We start from the raw sequence: 23,652 nt of genomic DNA on the forward strand, positions 1-23,652 counted from the left end.
GTTTATTTACGTTTTGATTCACTTGTTGTTTAAGTTCTGTTTCAGCACCCCTGTTTTGTGTCTCCTTGGTTGCTATGGTTATTCATTTTGTTACCCTGCCTCTAATTAGTGTTCGGGACGTTCACCTGTTCCTGGGCACTAATCAGAGAGCTATTTAGTCCTGCCTTTTCGCCTCACTGTCTGGTGCTTTTGTTTGCTCTCATGCAACTGTTACGTTTATTCCTTGTGTTTCTCATGCTTGGTTCTGCCTTAGTTTTTCCTGTGTTGCTATCCCGTTAGCTTCCAGTGCTATATGCATGCCGTTTCCTGTCGTTCCGTCTGCACCCTGGAAGAACAATCTGCTCATCACCATGCGACCACCACGTTACAGTTCTAATGATAACTGGTGTAAAAATTCCGACAGAGTTACTGATTTATTTTAAATGATCAAAAAACCGTGATTGATAACTACACTTTTAATGGGCTGACTGACACCAGCTCGCGAGCTGAAATGCTAACATGAAAACAAGAGACATTAACATCTTTCTCCATTAAGAAACAACATAACACAATCTAAACCTATATAAACACATTGCTGTCTGAGCAACTAAGCCAGGGGTGTCAAACTCATTTTAGCTCAGGGGCCGCATGGAGAAAAATCTGTGCACACGCGAGCTGGACTATTAAAATAATGGCATTAAAACTAAAAAATAAAGACAACTTCAGATTGTTTTCCTTGTCTTACTTTGGCCAAAAATAGAACAAACACATTCTGAAAATATTACAATAAAAATATAGAAAAAAATACCGGCAGCGGTAAAGTTTAGATCCATGAAGGAAAGAAGAAAGTGAATGAATGTTTATAACTTAATACATTTACATATGCATAAAAATGTGTTTCCTTTTGTATTATTTTTTTAAATGAATTAAGTAAAGTTTATGACAACCTTTTTCCAAAACACAAAATAGAATGTGAGATATAATACTGTGGGACCCAATTTTTATGACTTGATGGGGTCCCTGCCACCCCATTTTGAAAATTCTTAGCGCCAACACTGATGGAGTATTGGTAGCATGCAAAACAGCAGCAGGCGGCCGTGGCCTGCGGGCCGGCTCTAATACTAATATCATCCCGGGGGCCATAGATAATTCATTCGCGGTCCGGATCTGGCCCGCAGGCCTTGACTTTGACAAATAGGAACTAAGCTATTCAATTGTGCACATTGAACCTACAAGCTTTGCTTTCTTGTGATTGAAGTAGGGCTGCAACTAACGATTAATTTGATAATTGATTATTACTTCGATTAATCGATTAATAATCGGATAAAAGAGACTAACTACATTTCTATCCTTTCCAGTATTTTATTGAAAAAAAACAGCATACTGGTGCCATGTTCTTTCAACAAATAAAACAAGGAAAATGTTACAAAAATGCACACTTTTGACACCCCTGCTATAGATAATAAAAAATTAAATCTGATAAATCTATCAATAAAAAGCAGAGCCTGGCGTCGCATGCGCGTTTATCATAACTCTCTCGCTCTCTCTGTCTCTGCCTCTCCCTCACCAATGCTGCTGCGCGCACAATTTGTTTTGTTTTTAACCTTCTTAACCCTGAACGTATATTGAAAATACATGCAACCCTAACTCAAAATGCCGGACATTTGAGGCATTTAAGAAACACCGCCCGGACAGCCCCGCAAAAGAGGACATGTCTGGTGAAAAGAGGACGTATGGTCAGGACCTAGCCAGCAGCGATCGGTTTCACCGGACATGTCCTCTTTTGCTAGCATGCTAGCAGCTAACGGGCTAGGATAGACTGACCATACGTCCTCTTTTCACCGGACTTGTCCTCTTTGGCGGAGTTTCTTAAATGCCTCAAATGTCCGGCATTTTGAGTATTGTTTACACAACGTGCAGTACGCTACTTAATATGTCCGTGTGGAAACTCGTTCGGTACACCTCCGCACCGAACCGAAACCCCCGTACCGAAACGGTTCGATACAAATACACGTACCGTTACGCCCCTATTATTTTGATTATTGTTTCTCAGCTGTTTGTAATTGTTGCAGTTTATAAATAAAGGTTAAAAAATTAAAAAAAAAATTAAAATAAAAACATAGCCTCAGACTTAGACTTAGAAAATCTTTATTGTCCCCGAGGGGCAATTTGGTTTGCAGCAGTAGTCATTAAAAACAAGGTTCAACAGTAAAACGAGGTACAACAGTAAAAAAACAAGGTACAACAGTAAAAACGAGGTACAACAGTAAAACAAGGTACAAATACATAAAATACATACAACATGCAAACCATCATGAAGGCATTGAGCTAAAAACTAAAATCATTTGTAAAACAATAAAAACTAATCATTACACGTCGCTTCCCACTAAAGTGACTGCATAGCAGCTAAGCTTGTTTAAGAAGCTCATTTATAAAGGAACAGCTGAGGGAACAAAGGATCTTATGTATCTGTTGTTTTTGGCCTTTCTATTAGTAGGGGCGTACTTGCATCCTGAGGGCAAGAGTCTAAATTCTGAGAAGAGAGGGTGCTGAGGGTTGACCGGAATGGCCTTTGCCTTCTGGATGACTCTGGCCTGATAGATCTGGTTCAGGGGGTTCAAGGTAGTGCCTATGGTCTTTTGGCACACCTTGATTATACCACCCAATCTATTTTTATTTGCCACACTGAGGTTACCAAACCAGGAAGTGATGGAATAAGTTAAAATAGACCCAATACAAGATTAATAGAACATCCTCATCAGTGTCCTATCAACCTGAAAGCCCCTCAGTCTCCTCAAGAAAAACAGCCTCTGATTGGCCTTCTTACAAATACGGTCAGTGTTGGCATCAAAGGTCAATTTATTGTCTAAAATTGTGCCTAGATACTTGTAATCACGGACTATCTCAACAGCACAGCCATTAATGAGAATGGGTGCTTTGGCAGGGGGATCACGGCGAAAGTCAATGTACATCTCCTCAGATGCGCATAGCATAGATCCAACGAATCGATGGCTAAATTAATCGGACACTATTTTTATAATCGATTTAATCGATTAGTTGTTGCAGCCCTAGATTGAAGATTACGAGACAGAGTTGTTTTTACGGTGCGTTCAAGGACTGCTGAATCGACTAGGACGAAACATCACCCGCCAGAAATAGTAACCCTTGTTACGCACTTTTCAGTAAATACATGTTAAAGTGCTACAGTATAAACCAATATTTAAAATGTTTAAAACTTTGCCATTCAAACAGATAAAATACTTAAGACTAAAACACTATTAGTTAAGCATTAGAAACACAAAACATGCAAAATAACTGTAGTGGTTTTCCAACAGTGTAACAATTTATTTTAGGTATTTAAAAAAAAAAGAACCTGGTATAAGTACTTTTTGAGCACATTCAACAATACCATGCTAATAATGTTCACGATAACCGTAATATACAATTTTTAATTGTAATTAATTGTTACATCCTTGATGTAATTGCTGACAGTTGCAATAAAAGTTCACCTCCAGGCAGCTACAACCCTAAACTAACACAACCCTAAACTAACACCCTCCCCAGGATTGCTAATAATCAAATGTAAACAATCAAATGCAGATACTTTTTCTTATGCCGTCTGATCTCTCTCTCTCTCTCTCTCTCTCTCTCTCTCTCTCTCTCTCTCTCTCTCTCTCTCTCTCTCTCTCTCTCTCTCTCTCTCTCTCTCTCTCTCTCTCTCTCTATGTCCACTACTTGCTGTCCATATCCTATACCCCCCCCCTCCACTCTCCATACCCCTGATTGTAAATAATGTATATAATTCAATGTGATTATCCTGTGTGATGACTGTATTATGATGATAGTATATATCTGATAATATATATCTGTATCATGAATCAATTTAAGTGGACCCCGACTTAAACAAGTTGAAAAACGTATTCGGGTGTTACAATTTAGTGGTCAATTGTACGGAATATGTACTTCACTGTGCAACCTACTAATAAAAGTCTCAATAAAAAAAACCAGCTTTAAAACTACCATGGCATCATAACAGCGTAACACAATCCGACATCATACCATCCGAGTGCTGTTTAAAGGGGAACTGCACATTTTTTGGAATTCTACCTATCATTTACTATCTTTATGTGAGACATGCACACATAATGTATGTTTTTTTTTTTTGTAATGCATTCTAACTCGTAATTAAACTCTAGCAAAAGTCTGCTAACAATGAGCCCAATAGGAGTCACTCTATTCCGCCTATAAAGCGCTTTAAAAACTACCAAAAACGACCATAAAGATTCTGTATATAAGTAATGTAGTAATATGTAATGTAGTAACAGGCACATTCATGATATCATGTAATATTTACATATTTTGGTCACTTCAAGCATACAGAATCATATTCATTTCATTGACTCAGCACAAAGTTCGCTTTTCCCTTCAACAACAACTATGAGAGCCAACAAAGACTACCTTGGGACAAATGATGAGAACCTTATATTTTTTTAGCCTGAAATCAAGGAGAAGGATTTACACGTTTTAGAAGCTGAGTACTAAACAGATTAGGATTTTGTGAAACACTAAGCTCAGTGCTGAACAAGATATATAAACTATGAACTTAGTGAAACAATTAGTTACGGTACAATGTCTGCTCTCACTAGAATGCCGACTGATGGAATGTTCATATCTTCCCGTTTAGATGAAGAATTAATCTTAATCATCACGAAGGGTTAAAAAAAGGTATTTTTGTGTCTTTTTCGCAATTTCGATTTTACCAACTTCTCGGTTTATGGCTACAATCTTCAACTATACAGGTGAGAGGTATGATTTATAACCTTGAGTTAGCTTTCGTGTGATTACGGCGTGGCTAAAAGTAGTTTGTCTGCAATAACGCTTTTAATAACAATATCGCTATTACTTGGTTAATATTATGGTCACCGGACGTAAAAAGAGCGTGGTTGGCGTTTTTTTAAATGTTTTTTTAGAGGGCTGTATGGGCAGAATAGTGTACTCCCATTAGCTGCATTGTTAGCCACTTAGTAGTTGCCGTAGTTTACGACTTAGAATGCATACAAAAATAAAAACGTGTTCTTGTCTTGAATAGGGATTGTGAATGATTAAAAAAGTGCAGTTCTTATACAAATTGTGCCTTGCTTGGGTCCACATCATGATTGCATGGCACACGCACAACATAGCCGCCTCATAGAATGACTGTAATGTAGTAGTTCTTAAGGAAAAACACAGTTTATAATAGAGATAAATGGAAAGACTCAAAATATCATAATAAAAAATATATATAAATAATCAAAACCAATGGCATTTGTTTTCACCTGCAACTACATGGGTGTGCATTGTGAAGACGTTTTATGAATGCTGTCGCTCCTTTTGACATTGCTCCTTTTGCATGCCACCACTTTCACACAATAATAATATGTAATCAGAACTGGATCCCAAAATTCAGGGAAATTGCACTAATGCAACCGTATAGAATAGGAACAAGTGATGTGGTGAGATAAGCAAATTGTCCAAAGCATGAATGCTCTGTGTGTGAGTGCAGCCCAGCGGGGCCATGTGAAGTCCAAATGACTTAGTATGAGTATGTTGTAGAAGGTGACACTTAAAGCTTCTTTTCTTCCTTTTGCCAACAGGATCTGACCTGCATTGATGACCTCTCCACAAACTCCCTGTTCTCCTCTCCGGCCGATTCATTGTCAGAGTATGCTGATGCACCGCCCTTCATCAACACAGACACCCTTGTCACAGTACCTACACTCTGGGACGTCAGCACTAGTACCACCGTCGCCAACACACCAGCACAGAGCCAGCTGGAGGTCAGTCAGTCATTTGTCGCCCGGACACATACATATACACATACATATGCAGTATGAGCATGATATATGTATATAACGTATGCTGTTGACCACACCTATCACTCTTCTTACTGTTGTTAAGTCTACACATGCATGAGTTCATTAGGGTAAGCAGGTGTCAGACTACAATGCAGGGCTCAGGTTGTTGTACAGATATTTACTTTATGCTGTATTGACTTGGATATAAATTTTCTTTCCAAGAAAAAAAGATGGGTTGTCTTATATTTTTTGGTTGAGAGATTTAAAACAAGACAACTTCTCCTCAAGCAAGTCAGAGCTTTTCTTCCTGTCACTCACACACACACTTAGCCGTGACACAGAGACAGGCTGGGGAAAAGGTGCTTGAAAGGTTGTTAGCAAGTGTGCAAACAACAGAGGAGGTAACAGCTAAGAAATATGATATCTGTTATGTTAGATTGCCATCTACCACTTAGTATTTCACTTATATTGATTTAAAAAAAACATTTAAGGTTATCATATGTTTGAGTTAATATGGTACAAAAAAATAGATTTGAACTAATTTCACGGGGATTATTTGCCCCTAAAACACAAATTATTTAAAATTAATTAATTATGTTTGCAACGTTTACACAGATGCCTCGAGGGGGCCAACTTTTCAATGTGTTTTATGCAGTATATCTCGCCCTCTTACAGCTTCTCGTACGTAATTATGTCATTACGTAACACGTGTACGCGCATTAGCGTTGTTGGCTAACATTAGTAATTTGGATAGCTGGCATTAACTGTCATTGAATGTATCCGCTATCATAACAACATGACTGCAAATTGTTCGTTGCTTCTCTTGGACTGCGTTTTTATGCGTGCGACCAGGTGAGTGACAGCCAATCATATTATTTGTGCCGGTAAAAACTGTTATGACAAACTTTGTAATTGTGAAAAATATAGACAATTGTCAAACAAATGTGTTCTCACTATTGGTAACATAAGCTACCTGTTTTTTATACGTTTTGATTTGAAAAATTTTACTGTCAGGAAGTTGCAAAGAGCACCTTTAATATGTGTATCAAAATATATAATGTCCCTACCTTACACACACACATTTTTATGTACATTTTTGTTGCCGCTTGCCTGTCAAGACACATTTTTTTAAAGAACATAACTTTTTCTATGATTTTCCCATATATTTGAGTTTGTCTTTATTTTATGTTTTTGTTGACAGCTGAAAGGCTCCAGCAGGTTTCAGGGCTTGGCCAGTTTGGATGATATTACTGCTATAATCAGCACCCCACCTTTAGGAGGATTCCAGGTAGCCACACCAACCTGTCCAAACTGATTTTAACATTCAAACTAACTTTTTTCTAACTGTGCGCTTCTATGGGTGGTTGATGACAATAATGTGCAGTTTCATGTCTGACACCAAGTTGGTCGTACTGACGTACTGTACTTTGAAAGTAGTGGTTTTATTGAGCACAAAATATATCATTACCAGCAGTACCAGCTGCAGCTATCTATTTTTTTAGTAATTTAGTAATACATCATACTTGCCAACCCTCCCGTTTTTAGCGGGAGAATCCCGATATTCAGCGCCTCTCCCGACAACCTCCCGACAGAGATTTTCTCCCGACAAACTCCCGGTATTCAGCCGGAGCTGGAGGCCACGCCCCAAAAAAAAAAGTCTGCCGCAGCTGCGATTGGACCTGACCAGCCTCTGGGTACAAGTACTGGAGTACCAATTGCTTGCCAGGGAAGATCTTCCCCAGGAAGCAAAGATTGACCGGTTTTGGGCCATGCTAGGGAGAGATGGAAGATTCCACACTCTCGTGCATTTGATGAAAGCACTTTTGTGCGTGCCACACAGCAATGCATCATCAGAGAGGGTGTTCAGCATGGTTAGAAAAATAGTGACAGAAAATAGAAAGAGGATGGACAATTCAACCCTTAACAAAGCATTGTACTTTCAAGTACAACAATGAGTAGATGAGTGTTGTGTGTGTGTGCGTGTATATGTGTAAATAAATGAACACTAAAATTCAAGTATTTATTTTATTTATATAATAAAATCTATATATATATATATATATATATATATATATATATATATATACATATATATATATATATGTAACGGTGTAGAAACAGACGTTCATTATGCTTGATTAAATTATGAATGAAGTGTTGCAACAGCGCCTGTTGCTGGCGAGAAGTGGTATGTACTTTACCTGCGGGAAGTGCTCAGAACTGTGACGCTTTCCAATTGATAATCCCGTGACCCAAGTGGACTCACAGTCTCACAATTTGCACTGTTTTGCAGGACACTGTAATAAAAGAAATTCATAATCCACCTGGTGCCAGTGATATGTTGAAGCGACAGCAGTGTGGAGCTGCATTTTGCCACATACAGTTGTGGACCGTCACATATATATATATATATATATATATATATATATATATATATATATATATATATATATATATATATATAGCTAGAATTCACTGAAAGTCAAGTATTTATATATATATATATATATATATATATATATATATATATATATATATATATATATACTACCGTTCAAAAGTTTGGGGTCACCCAAACAATTTTGTGGAATAGCCTTCATTTCTAAGAACAAGAATAGACTGTCGAGTTTCAGATGAAAGTTCTCTTTTTCTGGCCATTTTGAGCGTTTAATTGACCCCACAAATGTGATGCTCCAGAAACTCAATCTGCTCAAAGGAAGGTCAGTTTTGTAGCTTCTGTAACGAGCTAAACTGTTTTCAGATGTGTGAACATGATTGCACAAGGGTTTTCTAATCATCAATTAGCCTTCTGAGCCAATGAGCAAACACATTGTACCATTAGAACACTGGAGTGATAGTTGCTGGAAATGGGCCTCTATACACCTATGTAGATATTGCACCAAAAACCAGACATTTGCAGCTAGAATAGTCATTTACCACATTAGCAATGTATAGAGTGTATTTCTTTAAAGTTAAGACTAGTTTAAAGTTATCTTCATTGAAAAGTACAGTGCTTTTCCTTCAAAAATCAGGACATTTCAATGTGACCCCAAACTTTTGAACGGTAGTGTATATATATATATATATATATATATATATATATATATATATATATATATATATATATATATATATATATATATATATATATATATATATAGCTAGAATTCACTGAAAGTCAAGTATTTATATATATATATATATATATATATATATATATATATATATATATATATATATATATATATATATATATATATATATGAAATACTTGAGTTGGTGAATTCTTGCTGTAAATATACTCTCCTCTTAACCACGCCCCCCGCCCCAACCACGCCCCCCCCCCCCCCCCCCCCCTGACCAAGCCCCCCCACCTCCCGATATTGGAGGTCTCAAGGTTGGCAAGTATGACATACATATATATTAGGGCAGCACGGTGTACATGGGTTAGTTCATGTGCCTCACAATACGAAGGTCCTGGGTTCGATCCCCTGGCTCGGGGTCTTTCTGTGTGGAGTTTGCATGTTCTCCCTTTGACTGCATGGGTTCTCTCCGGGTACTCCGGCTTCCTCCCACTTCCAAAGACATGCACCTGGGGATAGGTTTATTGGCAACACTAAATTGGCCCTAGTGTGTGAATGTGAGTGTCAAAACAAACACTGTCATTAATTTTCATTTGTTTATGATAATGCAACCATTTTTAAGTTAATCACATGCGTTAACGTGTTAAGGTTGACAGCCCTAATACACATAAAAAATAAAAATAAAAAATATGTATATATATATATATATATATATATATATATATATATACAGTATATTACATATGGTCATGGTCAAAAGTTTACATACACTTGTGAAGGACATAATGTCATGGTAAATGGGTTACACTTGTATAGCGCTTTTCTACCTTCAAGGTACTCAAAGCGCTTTGACACTATTTCCACATTCACCCATTCACACACACATTCACACACTGATGGCGGGACCTGCCATGCAAGGCCTTTAACCACGACCCATCAGGAGCAAGGGTGAAGTGTGAACGGACGTGACTAGGTTGGTAGAAGGTGGGGATCGAACCAGGAACCCTCAGGTTGCTGGCACGGCCACTCTCCCAACTACGCCACGCCGTCATGGCTGTCTTGAGTTTCCAGTAATTTCTACAACTGTTTGTCACAAAAAAACATTCATGAAGTTTGGTTCTTTTATGAATTTATTATGGGTCTACTGAAAATGTGACCAAATCTGCTGGGTCAAAAGTATACATACAGCAATGTTAATATTTGGTTACATGTCCCTTGGCAAGTTTCACTGCAATAAGGTGCTTTTGATAGCCATCCACAAGCTTCTGGTTGAATTTTTGACCACTCCTCTTGACAAAGTTGGTGCAGTTCAGCTAAATCTTTTTGGTTTTCTGACACGGACTTGTTTCTTCAGCATTGTCCACATGTTCTCAATGGGGATTAAGTCAGAACTTTGGGAAGGCCAGTCCCAAACCTTAATTCTAGCCTTATTTAGCCATTCCTGAATGAATGTTTTTTGTGACCAACAAGTATGTGCTCCAATCACTCTATCACAAAAAAATAAGAGTTGTAGAAATTATTGGAAACTCAAGACAGCCATGACATTATGTTCTTTACAAGTGTATGTACCGGTACACTTTTGACCGCGACTGTATATAATCTACAGTACAGGCCAAAAGTTTGGACACTTTATTTTCATGACTATTTACAATGTAGATTGTCACTGAATGCATCAAAACTATGAATGAACACATGTGGAGTTATGTACTTAACAAAAAAAGATGAAATAACTGAAAACATGTTTCATATTCTAGTTTCTTCAAAATAGCCACCCTTTCCTCTGATTTACTGCTTTGCACACTCTTGGCATTCTCTTGATGAGCTTCAAGCACACCTGTGAAGTGAAAACCATTTCAGGTGACTACCTCTTGAAGCTCATCAGTTATTTCACCTTTTTGTGTTAAGTACATAACTCCACATGTGTTCATTCATACTTTTGATACCTTCAGTGACAATCTACAATGTAAATAGTCATGAAAATAAAGAAAACGCATTGAATGAGAAGGTGTGTCCAATCTTTTAGCCTGTACTGTATGTATATATGTATGCATATGTATGTGTGTGTACTGTGTAAATATATATATATATATATATATATATATATATATATATATATATATATATATATATATATATATATATATATATATATATATATATATATATATATATATATATATACCTGTATATATATATATATTCATATGTAAACTTTGTCATTACCATAGTCAATGAAAGCATTGCTTTGTATTACATAATACCTGCATCTGCACAGACAGTCATAATTCAGAAGTACCGGTAATACTAGAACCACACCCCGAAAGATACATTTAAAAACAGAATACTGTATTATGAGAATACAATCAACAAAAATATACACTAAGTTTATTGAGAATGGAGAATCGTGTCAAGTTTTACTTTAGTAAAAGGGATCACAACTGATCCCATTCACTCTGACATCCACATTTTCCCATAGTCACCGTTTTTTAAATGTTATCATCTTTCTAAACATAAATAGACATAATTACAGATGCTAAGTGTATTTGAAATTGCATTGAATAGACATACAGTATTGTGTACATGTGAACTTAAATCGCAAAAATTAAATCAATTGCTTGTTGCGTGGACTGCTTTTAATTTGAATGTCATTACTATTTATTTTATTATTTTATTATTTTTATCTTACTATTTTTAAAATGTGTGTATTTATTTAGTTTGTTGTAATAAATTAACAGAAATTAACAAAGTTAAAGTCCTCACTTTGTAAAAAAAATCAATAAAATTAAATGAATAGTTAATACAGTATTATTGGTGTATGCCAAGGAAAAAGATGATGACAAAAAGGTTTTGAAACAGATTTATTTCAAAGCAAAGCCAAGGCGTACATTGGCTATGTGTTACATATTTAAAGCTGGGGTACTTAAATCTTGTGTCACCAGACAGAATTAAATCCCGCCGCCCACTCTGCGCCCATGTGCACCTCGCTGATAGTCCTTCCCAGGCTCCGCCTCCCTGAAAGTGCACGAAATTGCGCACAAGAGCTGTATGTACACACACATAGGATGACAGTCTGAAGTTGCATAGAAGCATCCCCTAGTTTATATTTTGTTGCAGAAAACAAAATGTCGCCGCCATGCAACAGGATACACACAAAATATAGGAAAATGGAACATTAGATTACCTGTCTAGAAGGAAAACAGCCACTTGCTCATCCAAAGTTATTCCAAGACTGGCCCTCCATCTTGAATACGCCGTACCAATACTTATTCGAGTTTTGGCTCTTCTTTGGTATTTTTAGATGTACAGCGTCTTTATTTTGTTCCTTTGATATCCTCTTTTTTTGTTTTTTAGCAGTATATGCTGTAAAGACAAGCGCAGGTATTGCGATCTTTCCATGTGGGTGTTCGGCAGCCATGCTTTACTTAAAGAAAGTTTGCACCGTGCACGCGCTTCACTATATATCGTGTTAGCCAATTAGGAGGCTCCTTCCTGGGCTCTGCTCACCCCTCCGTTCTTTAAATCCTGTGATTGGATTTGGAGGAAGACATGATTTTGTCTTCCGGGGTTTTATTTACTAAAATACTTAATTATAAGGCACAGACAGCAAGTTTTTTGCTGTAATTATCACTGTTACAATATACTTTATGGTGCTAGTATGATTTTTTTTTTTTAGTTAAAGAATGTAACTTAGGTACCCTAGCTTTAATGCAATTTTTTACATGCTATCTCTAACCCACCTCCAAGCATTTACTGCTTTAGTTTAAGTTTAACAACCAATAAAATAGTACTTGTTTAGCAGATTGTGGTGTCAGATTGCATAAACCTTAATTAGTTAAAATTTAGACTTTAGGTATTTGCGATTTGACCTTTTTGTTCTTTTTGGTGGTGTCTCAAGACTCTTTCATTCATTAAATTTAGATGTTTGTCAAAGTTATAAAATGCCGGTGCAATAAATGTTATTATCCCCTGAGCTTTTGATCTTAAGCAAGCTTCTGTTTTTCCTACTTGCTGGTTTTAGCGCACATTTTAACTGCTGCGTTGTTTACACATTAAAATCCTAATACCTGTTTAAATTAATTTAAAAAAAAAAAAAATGTCATCTAGGCTAAAATGAGAACCGCATATATAACCAAGCAAGCGGTTTCTGTTGAATGAGTTATGTTGTCTTACTCAGGCTCAGACAACCCAGTCTCCACCGGAGGAGGAGGAGGAAGCTGAGGAAGAGGATTCAGAGGAACTGGGCCATGTCGACACGTATGCTGAGTACAGGCCTTCCAAATGTAGGTCACTGGACCAGACGGCAAAATCCATCTTCATGTGGGATGCTGCCTTTGGCTTTTCTTTTCAAAAATAAAGGCAAATTGTGTTTGCTCTCTTCAGCCACAATAGGAATTTCCCATCCTGACATAGTGGTGGAGACCAACACGCTTTCCAGTGTCCCTCCTCCAGACATCACATACACTCTGTCAATCCCTGAGAATACCATTAGCAGCGGCCTGCTGTCTGCCCTGCAGCTTGAAGCCATCATCTACGCCTGTCAGGTACACACAGCCACATGCATACAGTATATTGTTTTTCTCACTCTGAACAATGAGTGATTTCTCTTTGTTTCTGATTTTCCCAGCAACACGAGGTCATCCTTCAGAACAACCAGCGAGCGGGCTTCCTGATTGGAGATGGGGCTGGTGTCGGGAAGGGACGCACTGTTGCGGGAATTATCCTGGAAAACTACCTTAAGGGAAGGAAGAAAGCACTATGGTGAGGATTGAGCGTATTAATCATGGCAAATCATTCGTGAAGCATTTGTAATGGGTAAATAGTTACTGTGTGTATAAAGCCTGTTAAGCACTGTACTGTGTTAAAAGTCTGATAAGATTCATGAAATTCTCAGTATGTGATGTGAAAAGAATTGATAATTAATTTACTGGATGTTCCCACTGTGTGATGGGTCATACATTAATGAAATCATGGTTATGGCGCAGCAAATTTCAGACTCTAAACCAGTGGTGTTCGAAGTGCGACCCAGAGGCCATTTGAGGCCTACAGCTTAATTTTTATTGTCCCATGACACACTCTAAAAATACTACTACAAAAAAATGGGTGAAAAAAGCAAAAAAGAGTAATGTGAGCAGAAAAAGGTTGAATGTTTATCTTGAATGAAAGCTGTTTTTTCTTTTGACGCCTTGACACATTGGGTTGTTTTTCTTTTAGTCTCATCATCTGATTTTTAAGTATGCGGCCTGATGTGGAAAAAGTTGGGACATCCCTGTTCTAAACGCAGCATTATTCCTTTTCATGTTGTCTTGGCGCAGATGTTTCAAAATGTAGGGCTTGCCCTTGTGGTGTTATTGTGCGTTGATTTATAGTTATCTTTTGCAGCCTGTACCAAAAACAAGTACCGTATGTTCTGGACCATAGGGCGCACCGGATTATAAGGCACACTGTCGATGAGCGGGTCTAGTCAGGTTTATTTTCATACAAAAGGCGCACCAGATTATAAGGCGCATTAAAGTGGTCATATTTTATTTTTTTTCTAAATTGGCAGCATCTTTTCCCCATCGTCTTTGTTGTAGCGGGTAGCGTGCAAGGACGGGAGTGGAAGAAGTGTCAAAAGATGGAGCTAACTGTTTTAATGACATTCAGACTTTACTTAAATCAATAACGGAGCAGCATCTCCTCATCTGTGGCTCATTCGTGCAACAACAAGGCCGGAAATGTGTTCGTGAAAAACCGTCCGACCGGAACTCTGTAATAACTAAAGTTCCTTGGGTGAATAATGTAAACTCACTATACCGGTATGTTTTAGCGCTTTCATGGCGAGTTTACTGACAGATATAAGTAAGAACTTTACACTACTTTATATTAGAAATGGCAACAGCGGAGGATGAATTTCCCATAGCACGCTGTGGAGTTTTGAGAAAATGAAAGGATTTTAAGTGCGCTTTATAGTCCGAAAAATACGGTACATTTTTGTTGCTGCACCACCACAGGTTTTGTGCTACTTTGCCTGTATTATCTTTTGTCTGCAATTCGGCCAAAATTGCACATCGTATTCTTTGCGTGACATGTATCTGTTGGTGCGCTGAAATATTTAAGATATTTTCCTTCCCCGAAATGCTTCTTGAGTTAAGGTTGATACATGTTTTAACGTAATGTCATCTTCATTGTTGCCTTTGAATTGAGTGCAGCTCAACAGGATATGAGCTCATACTCAGCTATACCCTCTTTTTGCTTCAGCGACATGAAATTGACTCTTGCGGCCAACATCACCTGTTTTGCATATGATTTTCTGTCTCGCCGTCTGTACTGAAATACCAATCCCACTGTATGCTGCTACAGGTTCAGCATATCCAATGACCTGAAATTTGATGCAGAAAGAGATCTCAAAGACATTGATGCATCGACTATTCCTGTGCATGCCTTAAACAAGGTGAGCCGGAGTACTGTTTTTATGCAGTTCATCACAAAGCTGCCATTGCTGACTGTGTGACTATGTTGCAGATTAAGTATGGTGACACAGCTACCTCAGAAGGAGTCCTCTTTGCAACGTACTCTGCGCTGATTGGCGAAAGCCAGGCGGGGGGACAGCACCGCACGAGGATTAAACAGATCTTAGACTGGTGCAAGCCGGATTTTGACGGAGTTGTATCCTTTCATGACACACATTCCGCCTGCACTGTGCCGTTTTTCCTTGTCGCCCCCTTTGCAGTTTGTTTGTCCTTGACCACATTTCCCTCACAGATTATTTTTGATGAATGCCACAAAGCCAAGAATGCCACATCAACAAAGATGGGTAAGGCAGTGCTTGATCTGCAAAACAAGCTGCCGCGGGCCAGAGTGGTGTATGCCAGTGCCACAGGTATGTTGAAGCAGTGATGAAGGCTTAATGCAAAACAGCAAACCTAAATTAACATTACATTGTGGGTATTAGGTGCATCTGAGCCAAAAAACATGATTTACATGAGCCGCCTGGGAATCTGGGGTGAGGGCACGCCCTTCAGGACCTTTGATGACTTCCTGCATGCTATTGAGAAGAGGTTTGCAATGTCTGATATTCTGCAAATTCATGCTCATATGTAAATATGTAAGATATATATTTCCTCAGATAGTGTTCGGGAGGCGTTTTTTTTGTTTGTTTATTTTTTTAACTAACTAAGAAAAAGCCAAATGTTTATCTGAAGTAAAGCATTATTGAGCGGAAGCCATGTGACAATAGAAATGTACAGTGGAAGCTCAAAATTTCCAACACCAAAAAAGGTTATAGACAATTTGAACCAACTTTTCTGACACAATGTATGTTACAAGTTAAGCAAAACTTGAAGCTTGTTTCAACTCCTTATCGTGTGAGATTGTATTGTAAGAGCTTATCAAGAATGCTTGTATTTGTATGTTCATGTTTTAAAGTTAAAGTTAAAGTACCAATAATTGTCACACACACACGAGGTGTGGCGAAATTATTCTCTGCATTTGACCCATCACCCTTGATCACCCCCTGGGAGGTGAGGGGAGCAGTGAGCAGCAGCGGTGGCCGCGCTCGGGAATCATTTTTGGTGATTTAACCCCCAATTCCAACCCTTGATGCTGAGTGCCAAGCAGGGAGGTAATGGGTCCCATTGTTATAGTCTTTGGTATGACTCGGCCGGGGTTTGAACTCACAACCTACCGATCTCAGGGCGGACACTCTAACCACTAGGCCACTGAGTAGTTTATATTTGTTATGTTTGTTTTTATGTCTCATGTAACAGTAACAGATAGACCCTACATAGGGAAGGTTGTGGCTGCTAAGTACACCACAATACAATTGGTTAATTATTAATTACTAAAAAAAGTGATTTTACAAAACTCATGCTAACGTCAATGTAGCTAAAAACCATAATGGCTAAAGACTTAATTAACTAGAAGCTTGCCAACAAAAAGTACATTTTTACTGTCCATGACTTTCTGATATGTGTCATATTTTGCTATATTTTAGTTCTATTAGTGTTTAACTGATCTTTATACTTGGATAGTTAAGTATGTTGCTTAAAACATTGTCTGCATAATAAAAAAAGGCTTTATGATGGGAACATGTTTGCCCTTGGTGTAATTTTTATTTGTTTAGGACTCAGGGGTGTCAAACTCATTTTAGTTCAGGGGCCGCATGGAGGAAAATCTGTGCACACGCGGGCCGGAATATTAAAATCATGGCATTAAATCTAAAAAATAAAGACAACTTCAGATTGTTTTCTTTGTCTTACTTTGGCCCAAAATAGAACAAACACATTCTGAAAATATTACAATAAAAATATAGAAAAAAAATACCAGCAGCTGTAAAGTTTAGATCCATGAAGGAAAGAAGAAAGTGAATGAATGTTCATAACTAAATACATTTACATATGCATAAGAATGTGTTTTTTTTTCTGTTATTTTTTTAAATTAATTAAGTAACGTTTATGACAACCTTTTTCCAAAACACAATATAGAATGTGAGATATAAGAGGATAAAGCATACATTTATCATTTGTTTTCAAAACGGTTACAAAAAAGTGGGAACCCAAAAATTCACTGTGGGACCCATTTTTATGACTTGATGGGGTCCCTGGGACCCCATTTTAAAAATTCCTAACGCCAACACTGATGGAGTGCGTGCAAAACAGCAGCAGGTGGCTGTGGCCTGTGGGCCAGTTCTAATACTAATCAAATATCATCCCGGGGGCCGTGGATAATTCATCCGGCCCGCGGGCCTTGACTTTGACACATGGGGTTTATGTGAACAATTCCTTGAAGCATGGCGCCTGTTAGCGCTGCGGCCGCTATCTGAGGAAACAGTATTTCACATCACAATGTTGCTTTACTGCTTGTAGAGTATGGCTACTTGACACGATTTTATCTCGCTGAATAATGTATATGCTGTTCACATACAGAGGCGTGGGTGCCATGGAAATTGTTGCCATGGATATGAAAGTGAGCGGGATGTACATCGCCAGGCAGCTGAGCTTCTCAGGGGTGTCGTTTCGCATTGAAGAGATCGGACTGGACAGCGACTTCAAACTGGTCTACAATAAAGCTGCCATACTGGTGAGCATCACAGCTTATCGCAATGAGGTCATCGGGTAGAAGACCTTACTTCTAATGGTATTCCTTCATGTCGCCTAGTGGGCGGAGGCGCTGAAAGTCTTCATGCGTGCTGCCGATGAGCTGGGCCTGGTCAGCAGGAAGTCTCTGTGGGGGCAGTTCTGGTCATCTCACCAGCGCTTTTTCAAATACCTCTGTATCGCTGCCAAAGTCCGCTGCCTGGTGGAGTTGGCTAAGAAAGAGCTGGAGGCAGGAAAGGTCAGCACAATTTCACTCTGGAACGCTGAATCGGCAGGTTTGCAAGCAATGTGGAAATGTCCAGACGAAGATCCGGGCAGGAAATAAATTGCACATATTGTTGCTGTGCAATTGAAAAGAAATTTGTTTTTCTTCCTGTCTGATGAGAACATTTTTTTTCTTGTTTTCTAATTAAAAAAAGATTGTTTTCACTGTAATATGTAATGCATACATAAAATAAATGTTTGTTACACATTATAAAATTGTAATTTGTCTCTGGCAGTGCATCGTCATTGGCCTGCAGTCTACCGGAGAGTCACGTACTCGAGAAGTTTTGGACGAGAATGACGGGCATCTTGACAGATTTGTCTCTGCTGCAGAGTGAGTGAACCTTAGTTTTAGTGTGTTTGTGGTAGGGTTGTACGGTATACCGGTATTAGTATAGTACTACTTCTAAATCACTAATCCTTGCCTCCATGGCGACAAATAAAGTAAGTTTCTTACAAGTATCATCCCTGCAGGACAAAGAATAGCTAAACATGCTTCACTATACATTATCACCGCTAATAACGCCGTTCCTGAATGTAAACAAATGCTATGGGTGGATCTACACCTGACATCCACTGTAATGATACCAAGCAAGAGAGTATCTAGTCGATACTACTATGAATACATCAATATTCTTTCGTTTTTTTAAGATTTATATTATGTTTATAAACTCAGTAAATATGTCCACATGAGAACTTTGAATATGATCCTGTAACGACTTGGTATCGGATTGATACCCAAATTTGTGGTATCATCCAAAACTAATGTAAAATATCCAAACAACCGAAGAATAAGTGATTATTACATTTTAACAGAAGTTTAGATAGAACATAAGTAAGCAGATATTAACAGCAAATGAACAAGTAGATTAATAATTTATTTTCTACCACTTGTCCTTAATAATTTTGACAAAATAATAGAATGAAAAATGACACAATATGTTACTGCTTATGTCAGCAGACTAAATTAGGAGCCTTTGTTTGCTTACTTACTACTAAAAGACAAGTTGTCTTGTATGTTCACTATTTTATTTAAGGACAAACTTTCAATAAGAAACATATGTTTAATGTACCGTAAGATTTTTTGTTAAAATAAAGCCAATAATGTGGTCGTCTTTATTTACAAAAGTATCTAAATACATTTTGGTACCGGGACAACACTAGCTTGTGGTGATGTAATTCACAGACTTCTCAACCTTTGGACAGAATGTTCACATCAGTAGCATCATTGTCTGAAATTACAGCATATTAAAGTGTTTTTGAAACTGTTTTGAGTGTCCTTAATGCTTTCTTCTCCTTTTCGTCAGGGGAGTGTTCCAGTCCCTTGTGACAAAACATTTTCCTTCTGAAAAACAGCGACGAGAGAAAGCACCCGGGAATAAAAGAAAACGTAAGTGCACATTTGTCACTACCGTGGAAATCATTTATTTGCCACCAACATAAGTAGTCTGGGCGATAATTAAGTTTTTTGTTTTTTTTAAACCTACGGCAGTTTGTGACATTGTTTTATTCCATCTGTATTTTTTATTTATTTTGATGCTTCTGATTTCATGTGATATATTATGAACTTATCTAAAAGATCTGCTACAATAATTGTGTTAAATGTATTGACTACAACGTCAATACAATTCTGTACCTCCGCAAATCTTTCATCCGGTGGCTAAAATTAAAAAAATCTATTAAATAAGTTAATTTTATTAGTTGCTCTGGTAGAATCTGTGTTAATACTTCCATGCTTTTATTTTTGAACATAGAATGAACAGGAAGTTATTGTGAGAACGTAATTGTCTCTGTAAGTACACAGTATTTATGTTGCTGTTGTCGTTTCAAGCTCCTTAGCAATAATGAGGACTTTGGCAAGTGCTACAACACGTGTCGTCATAAACCGACCAATTTTTCATAGAAGTTACCGTTTCGAGTCGTGACAGTTCCAAAGATATTAAAGTATTGGAGCCTTATGAAACACAAGGACTGATACTGTGTACCTACCCTCCATGTGTGTCACTTTAAAAAACAAAAATATGTGACCGATACAACAGTTGTCATTTATCTGCGAGGCGACAAATGGTGTGTCAGAAAAGCGCTTCTTACGTCTCACAAGTAACATCTCGTACTAAATGAAGTCTGAAGAATGGCATGCAGCAATTGACATTAGTTTAATCGCCACCATCGATCTAAATAGAATTAATATAAAGGATGTTTAGAATTAATGGCGCCAAACAGTGAAAATGTTCTTTTTTTTCCTGTTTACTCTTTAGCTCCACGACTAAATTTGCCCGTTTCATATTCCTTTCTGCGCAGCTATTTGTTTAAAAAAATATATACCGTATTTTTCGGACCAAAGGGCGCACTGCCGATGAGCAGTCAGGTCTGTTTTCGTACAAAATGCGGATTATAAAGCGCCAGATTATGAGGCGCATTAAAGGGGTCATATTAAGATTTTTTTTTTCTACATTTAAAACACTTTTTTGTGGTCTACATAACATGTAATGGTGGTTCTTTAGTAAAATGTTGCATAGATTGTTTTACAGACCATATTCGAGCCACCTTCTGACCATCTCTTAAGGATGCGCCATTTTGTGGAAGGTCTTATTTACGTGGCTCACCTTCGACAGCGTCTTCTCCCCATCATCTTTGTTGTTGTACTTTGTTGTTTTAGCACTTCCAAAGCGAGTCTACTGACAGACATACGTTAGAACAGTACGCTACTTTATATTAGAAATGGCAACGGTGAAGGATGAATGACCCGCAATAGGAGGATAGAGAAAAAAGAGCTACATCGTCAACTACGGTGGCAGGCCCTCGCATTGCATTTTGGGTAAAGCTTTACCATATATGGATAATTCCCTGACATCAATTAAACAGTTGTCCTGCAGTCCACATGAATCTCTTATGTGTGACTGACTTTTACTGGTCACACTTATCATTATTATCATGTACCAAATAAAATGTGTTTCAAGGTCAGTAAGCACAACTAGAATAATTACGTAGATTAGGCGCACCAGGTTATAAAGCGCACTGTCGCTTTTTGAGAAAATGATAGAGTTTTAAGTACGCCTTAAAGTCCGAAAAATACAGTATACATAATTTGCCAACTATTCATTTTATCTGCTGGTCGAATGTTGTAGCTTTTTAAGTCCAGTAAATGTTGGATCACCGTTATGAAACACCAACACAGTATCAGTGCAGTGTCAATGCAAGTCTTGAGTGTGCCACACGCTCAATGTGGCGTCATTTACCCAGCACTACTTTTGTGTCTCAAATTTGATGTCAACCAGGACTTGATGTTTACTACTAATAATAATAATAGGGATCCTTGCCGGGATGTGGGTTTAGATCAGGGGTTGTCGCCGTGGTCTGTGAAGCCCTTTGAGGCACTTGTGATGAAGGGCTATATAAATGAATTGTGATTGATAGAATGATTGATTGAATGATTTCACAGGTTCCACTGTTCGACTAAATTTTGTGGTAGAAAGCGATATTTCTACTGTGTATTGCAACGCATGAAGCCCCTTTTGTTTTGCCACCTGCTAACGTCATGACCCCTTAGGTAAACCTCGCGGTCGCCAGCCCAAGATGCCCAAGCACGCGGTGGATAGCGGCGGCGTCATCAACATCAGCGACGACAGCAGCACGGACTCTGACGGCATGGACACAGACTCTAACTCCTCGCCGGACTCGCTGCTGGACAATGATGATGTCATCTTTGTCAACCACACTAGCTGCCAGACTGGTTAGTAGTTTTTGTTGCTAAGTTTTGTTGTTGCACATCAACATGGCTGACGATTGTCCTTGTGCATCTCCAGTCAGGATAGAAGAGATGAAGCTGAGTCTCCTCAACAAGATAGCACAGCTGGGAAAAGAACTACCTCTAAATACCCTGGACGAGCTTATTGATAAGTTTGGGGGGCCGGACAAAGTCTCAGAGGTGCAAGTCTGAAACATACAGCAACATTTTTAGTTTTCTGATTAATTAAACGCTAATGCCTTATCCACCTTGCATCAGATGACGGGTCGTAAGGGTCGTGTGGTGCGGCGCCCTGACGGCAGTGTCCGCTACGAGTCGCGTGCCGAGCAGGGTCTCACCATCGATCACATCAACATCAAAGAGAAAGATCGCTTCATGGGCGCAGAGAAGGTGAGTAATGCCTGCTACTTCGCCCTTAAAAGACACCTTTTGTCCTGTGTTGCTGTTCTGTTTAAACAACACGGAATGGAGGTACGTAACTGAAGCAGCAATTTTGGAGGTAGTATCAGTGCCCAATAGAGCTTGTAACCGCTTGTAACAGTGATCATTAAATCTGAAAATGTTGTATTCAATTTACTGTGTCGCTGCTCTGTGCAAAAAGCACCCACACTGAATAAGGTGACAACATAGTAGAGTAGCTGAAGAGATAGGGGAAGGAGCTTGGTCCTCCTATCGGAGTTTAGAGTAGAGTCGCTGCTTCTTCACTTTGAGCGTAGCCAGTTAAGGTGTGTAAGGCATCTCTTTCAGATGCCTCTGGAAGCCTCCCTCAGCTGGGAGGAGGGCGAGACCTACTAGAGCAGTCTTGGGCCAAATTTCGAGAAACAAATGTGTCTGGGGGGAGGCCCTATATCTGATTTTTAGGAACACTAATACATAACCTCACAATAATGTCTGATTGAAAGCTAAAAACTTTATGACAGACCGCCTTAAAAAATTAAATAGAATTTTAAGTTGTTTTACTGAATGAGACACCCAGAATGTACATGAACATAAAGAATGTGGGATTTACATTATTAACTATGAACGATAAAACACTGAATATTGACAACATATGAACGTCACACCTCTTCTCGATTGACATATTTTACAATCGAGCGTAAGGCATCAACTTACCGTATTTTTCGGATTATAAGTCGCAGTTTTTTTCATAGTTTGGCCGGAGGTGCGACATATACTCCGGAGCGACTTATGTGTGAAATTATTAACACATTACCGTAAAATATCAAATAATATTATTGATCTCATTCGCGTAAGAGACGAAGCAAATGGCAGCCATCATCACACCCACGTCAGCAATCGTCACTCACACGTCAACCAATAAGAAATCGGCGGGGAAGGGTCATGGCAGAAGTGCATTGCGGGTCATGGGATGCTAACTGCTATACGCTACTGCCGTAGCTATTAAAATGGATCACATCAACATTGGCGGTAACTTATAAAAACTGAGAAGGACTGAACTAAAATGGCACCGAAAAGGAAATTATATACTGCAGATTACAAGCTGGACGTAATGAAATATGCAGCTGAGAACAGCGATTGAGCAGCAGAAAGAAAGGACATACCAGAGGCGACACCGGGGAGGAAGATTTCATCGGATTTAGCAATCGGGAGTGACAGATTGTTTGGTAAACGTATAGCATGTTCTATATGTTATAGTTATTTGAATGACT

General features: G+C 38.4%; 1 protein-coding gene across 1 annotated transcript in view; it reads left to right on the forward strand.

Moving 5' to 3' along the window:
* Positions 1-23,652, forward strand: part of LOC133644496 (protein strawberry notch homolog 2-like) — a 116,694-nt gene that overhangs the window by 66,423 nt on the left and 26,619 nt on the right. The window contains 16 exon segments of the mRNA XM_062039017.1: positions 5,613-5,795; positions 7,015-7,101; positions 13,071-13,176; positions 13,277-13,437; positions 13,521-13,654; positions 15,236-15,326; positions 15,398-15,541; positions 15,638-15,755; positions 15,828-15,933; positions 17,800-17,953; positions 18,032-18,208; positions 18,471-18,568; positions 19,542-19,624; positions 21,785-21,967; positions 22,041-22,162; positions 22,241-22,372. Coding sequence (XP_061895001.1) covers positions 5,613-5,795; positions 7,015-7,101; positions 13,071-13,176; positions 13,277-13,437; positions 13,521-13,654; positions 15,236-15,326; positions 15,398-15,541; positions 15,638-15,755; positions 15,828-15,933; positions 17,800-17,953; positions 18,032-18,208; positions 18,471-18,568; positions 19,542-19,624; positions 21,785-21,967; positions 22,041-22,162; positions 22,241-22,372 — 2,079 coding nt within the window.

This window comes from Entelurus aequoreus, linkage group LG27 (assembly GCF_033978785.1).
Source record: "Entelurus aequoreus isolate RoL-2023_Sb linkage group LG27, RoL_Eaeq_v1.1, whole genome shotgun sequence".
NCBI classification, from domain to species: Eukaryota; Metazoa; Chordata; class Actinopteri; order Syngnathiformes; family Syngnathidae; genus Entelurus; species Entelurus aequoreus.